At 32.3% G+C, this 3277-nt stretch overlaps 1 protein-coding gene across 1 annotated transcript; it reads left to right on the top strand.

Moving 5' to 3' along the window:
• The first annotated feature begins 394 nt into the window (after positions 1-394).
• Positions 395-1567, top strand: LOC121131238 (dehydrogenase/reductase SDR family member 1). The gene is made up of 3 exons (XM_071893915.1): positions 395-822; positions 901-1114; positions 1181-1567. The coding sequence occupies exons 1-3, from the start codon at positions 421-423 to the stop codon at positions 1486-1488; spliced, it is 924 nt and encodes a 307-aa protein (XP_071750016.1). The 5' UTR covers positions 395-420; the 3' UTR covers positions 1489-1567.
• The last annotated feature ends 1710 nt before the right edge of the window (positions 1568-3277 follow it).

Genomic DNA, 3277 nt, shown 5'->3' with positions numbered 1-3277 from the left:
TAAGAAATAACTAATAAGGATTTCCATAAAAAGACAGAATAATCGTCTGAAAACAGAAAAAGTTCTCATCCTCCATCCACAGCTCATTCATTGAAATTTCTAGTCCATTCCTCTAGGTATATCTGAATTTCGTCGTTAACGATTTCCTAAAGCTAACCTTCTGATGTTCGATATGAAAAATATATTTTTAAAATTCTCGTGATAAGAAAAAAAAAATTCAGTGCTGATTGCAAAATTTCCTTATCTCCAGCACCAATTACTACGTGTTAAGGAATTTGTTTGCTTATAATAATTAATTTTGTCATTTTTAAAATACTACCAACATTTTTATCTCAAAAATATACCTAATATTTTTAATATGTTGATGTTATACAATAAAAAAGAAATGATCATGTTAATATTTAATAGCATTATTAGAAAATGAGCTTGAAGGGAAAGATTGCTATAGTAACAGGGGCGTCTCGAGGCATCGGAAAAGGGATATCACTTCAAATCGGTGGAGCCGGAGCAACCATTTATATCACTGGTCGATCAAAAAATGATTTGGAGAAAACAGCCAGTGAAATCAAAGAGAGGGGAGGATCTCCAATCCCTGTTCAGTTAGATCACAACAATGACTTGGAAGTGGAACAATTTTTCGAAAGAGTTAAAAATGAACAAAAGGGTCAGTTGGACTTGTTAGTAAACAACGCATATTCTGGAGTTGGGATCATTAATGAATGCATGGGAAAACCGTTTTATGAATGTCCAACTCCCAATATGTGGGATAAAATCAATGGTGTTGGTTTAAGGAACCACTATCTTTGTACTGTATATGCTTCAGGTAGGCTTATATTTTTAGAAAAATTATCTCATTCTCAAAAAATTGGACCATACTGATTTATGACTGAGTGTATTTAAAGGATCATGGTAGAAAATAGAACTGGCCTAATTGTGAACATCAGCTCTGGTGGTGGACTCAAGTATTTATTTAACGTACCCTACGGAATTGGTAAGGCAGCATGTGATCGAATGGCTGCTGATTGTGCTGTAGAACTTAAAAATAAGAATGTCACAATGGTCTCTATTTGGCCAGGTCCGGTGAAAACTGAGGAAATAACAAATAGGGTTTTGGGTTCGTATACACGCATGTTACATCAAAGATGCATTTAATTTACTAATGATATGTTTAACACTCTAGAAAATCATGAGGCACGGAATAGTGACAAAAGAATGTTTGAATCAGGAGAATCAACAGAGTTCACGGGGATGGCGATCGTCAAATTAGCATCAGATCCTAATAAAATTCAATGTACAGGGAAAATTCTATTAACAAGTTTTTTGGCAAGGAAATATGATATAAAGGACTTGAACGGTACAATAACAGGAGATATGTTTTCAATTAAAAATATTTTACAAGTACGTGGCCATAATTGGATTTCATCCCTGATACCATCCTTCATAACCATTCCTACGATTTTCATTCATTATCTATCCAATAAATTTTGAAAAGTGTATCAGAGAGAATCAGTGCAATTTACTTCACTTTTATATGTATAATGAATTAAATACGAATAATAGCCCTAAATCCATGATTTTTGTTTCTTGGTCCAAAATGTTATTTTGTTATCAAAATTTTAAGTAACTCTATTTTGCAAATAAAGTTATAAATTACAAAAATTAAGACTAATTATGTTTGTCCCCCGTTTGAAGAACGTGTAGTAAAGAATTCTCTATATACAGGCAGTTAAAATGTAGCATACAATATGTTCACTCAACCCATGTTGTCCCAAATATGGGTTAAACCCAAAATTAATAGAAATACAAGGTTTGATCATCATGTAATCGGGCTGGCTAGAATATTTAATTTGATGCATTGTACCGACTGCTGGGAAAAATGGACAAATTTTGACAAAACACAGAACCAATCATATTTTATGACGTCACTATTGCTAGAATTTTCAATTTGATGCATCATATTGACTACTGGGTAAGACAGAATAGATTTTGAAAAAACAGGCAACCACTCATATTCTATGACATCACAATTAAAAAGTGTGTTGGAAGTCAAACATCAGTCGTACACGCGTTATAGTATAACCTTGTATTTATATTAACCTTGGGTTAAACCTTAATCGGCTATTACTCTTAATTACGTCCACAAAATAAAGGAAAACACAAACCAACTATTTATTACAAATTATATATTTGAATACTGATTTTCTCTTCAAAAATATAAGAATAATGACGATAGGTTTTGAAAATAAAAAAACCTGTAATCCCATTCATAATAATATTATTTTTACCAATGATTTGATGTTATGATATTTGGGGATTTTTTAGCTCGACCGTTTTTTTTTGTTTTTTTTTTAGTTGCCACAATTAAGAGTGAATTTTCTTTTCCAATGCTGCTGTCAATATTATTTCATTCCTGAGGAGTGAACTTCCTTTTCTACTACTACTATTGATGTATACGAACCGGATTGAACATTGGTGTGCACTCATAAAAGAAGAAGACTAACCTTGATGATTTGTTACGGAGTTATAATTGTAAGTCCTTGTTTGACTCCGAGTAGAATCGAAGATCAACATCGAAGTAATTCTTGTCTTTGTCATTGTTTATTTCCTTCTATCCCCAACCATCACATCTGCTTGTAGCTAATCTAATGAAACTTCATGACTACTAACCTACTCTCCTCCAAAACATTCTTCAATTGTCGGGGTTACCCTGTTAATCTTCAATTTATTTATTTTAACATGCTAATCGTAATGCCCATCACTGATCATATGATATTTGGACCAGAAAAACACCCTCTCCAAAACGTTGACTGATTACAATTCAGACAAGCAAACTATTGTATGAGAAATGATCACGAGAGATCCATTTTATTTTGCAGAATATATCTTGGTCAATAGATTCTGCAGGTGGAACCCGCTATTTATAAAGTAAAAATATATATTAGGATTTTCTCAATTTCATCATTTTTGTCAAGATTGTTTTTATCTTGACGCACCATATATTTTGTCAGTGTGTGATTGTACCCCCAATAAATCAGTTGAGTAACTCTTGATTAACTCTTTTAACTTTACGTTTTAAAATTAATTAATTGCGTTCCTCCCAAAGTCGTACGGACTTTAAAGTTTTTGCCTAAACACAGAATGTTTGTTTCTTTGTTAGTCACATGATTTCTTTCATCAATACGTATCCTTTGTCATTAAACTTGGTACTAGTAGATTTTCTTATTATGACTTTGTAGACTTCAACCATGATTGAAGTAAGTTTTTTTATCTTTCGTAA

The sequence above is a fragment of the Lepeophtheirus salmonis genome, unplaced genomic scaffold (genome assembly GCF_016086655.4).
Source record: "Lepeophtheirus salmonis unplaced genomic scaffold, UVic_Lsal_1.4 unplaced_contig_3202_pilon, whole genome shotgun sequence".
In the NCBI taxonomy this organism is placed as follows: domain Eukaryota; kingdom Metazoa; phylum Arthropoda; class Copepoda; order Siphonostomatoida; family Caligidae; genus Lepeophtheirus; species Lepeophtheirus salmonis.
The sequence above is the reverse complement of the archived record's forward strand: the minus strand, read 5'-3'. Positions and strand labels throughout refer to the sequence as shown.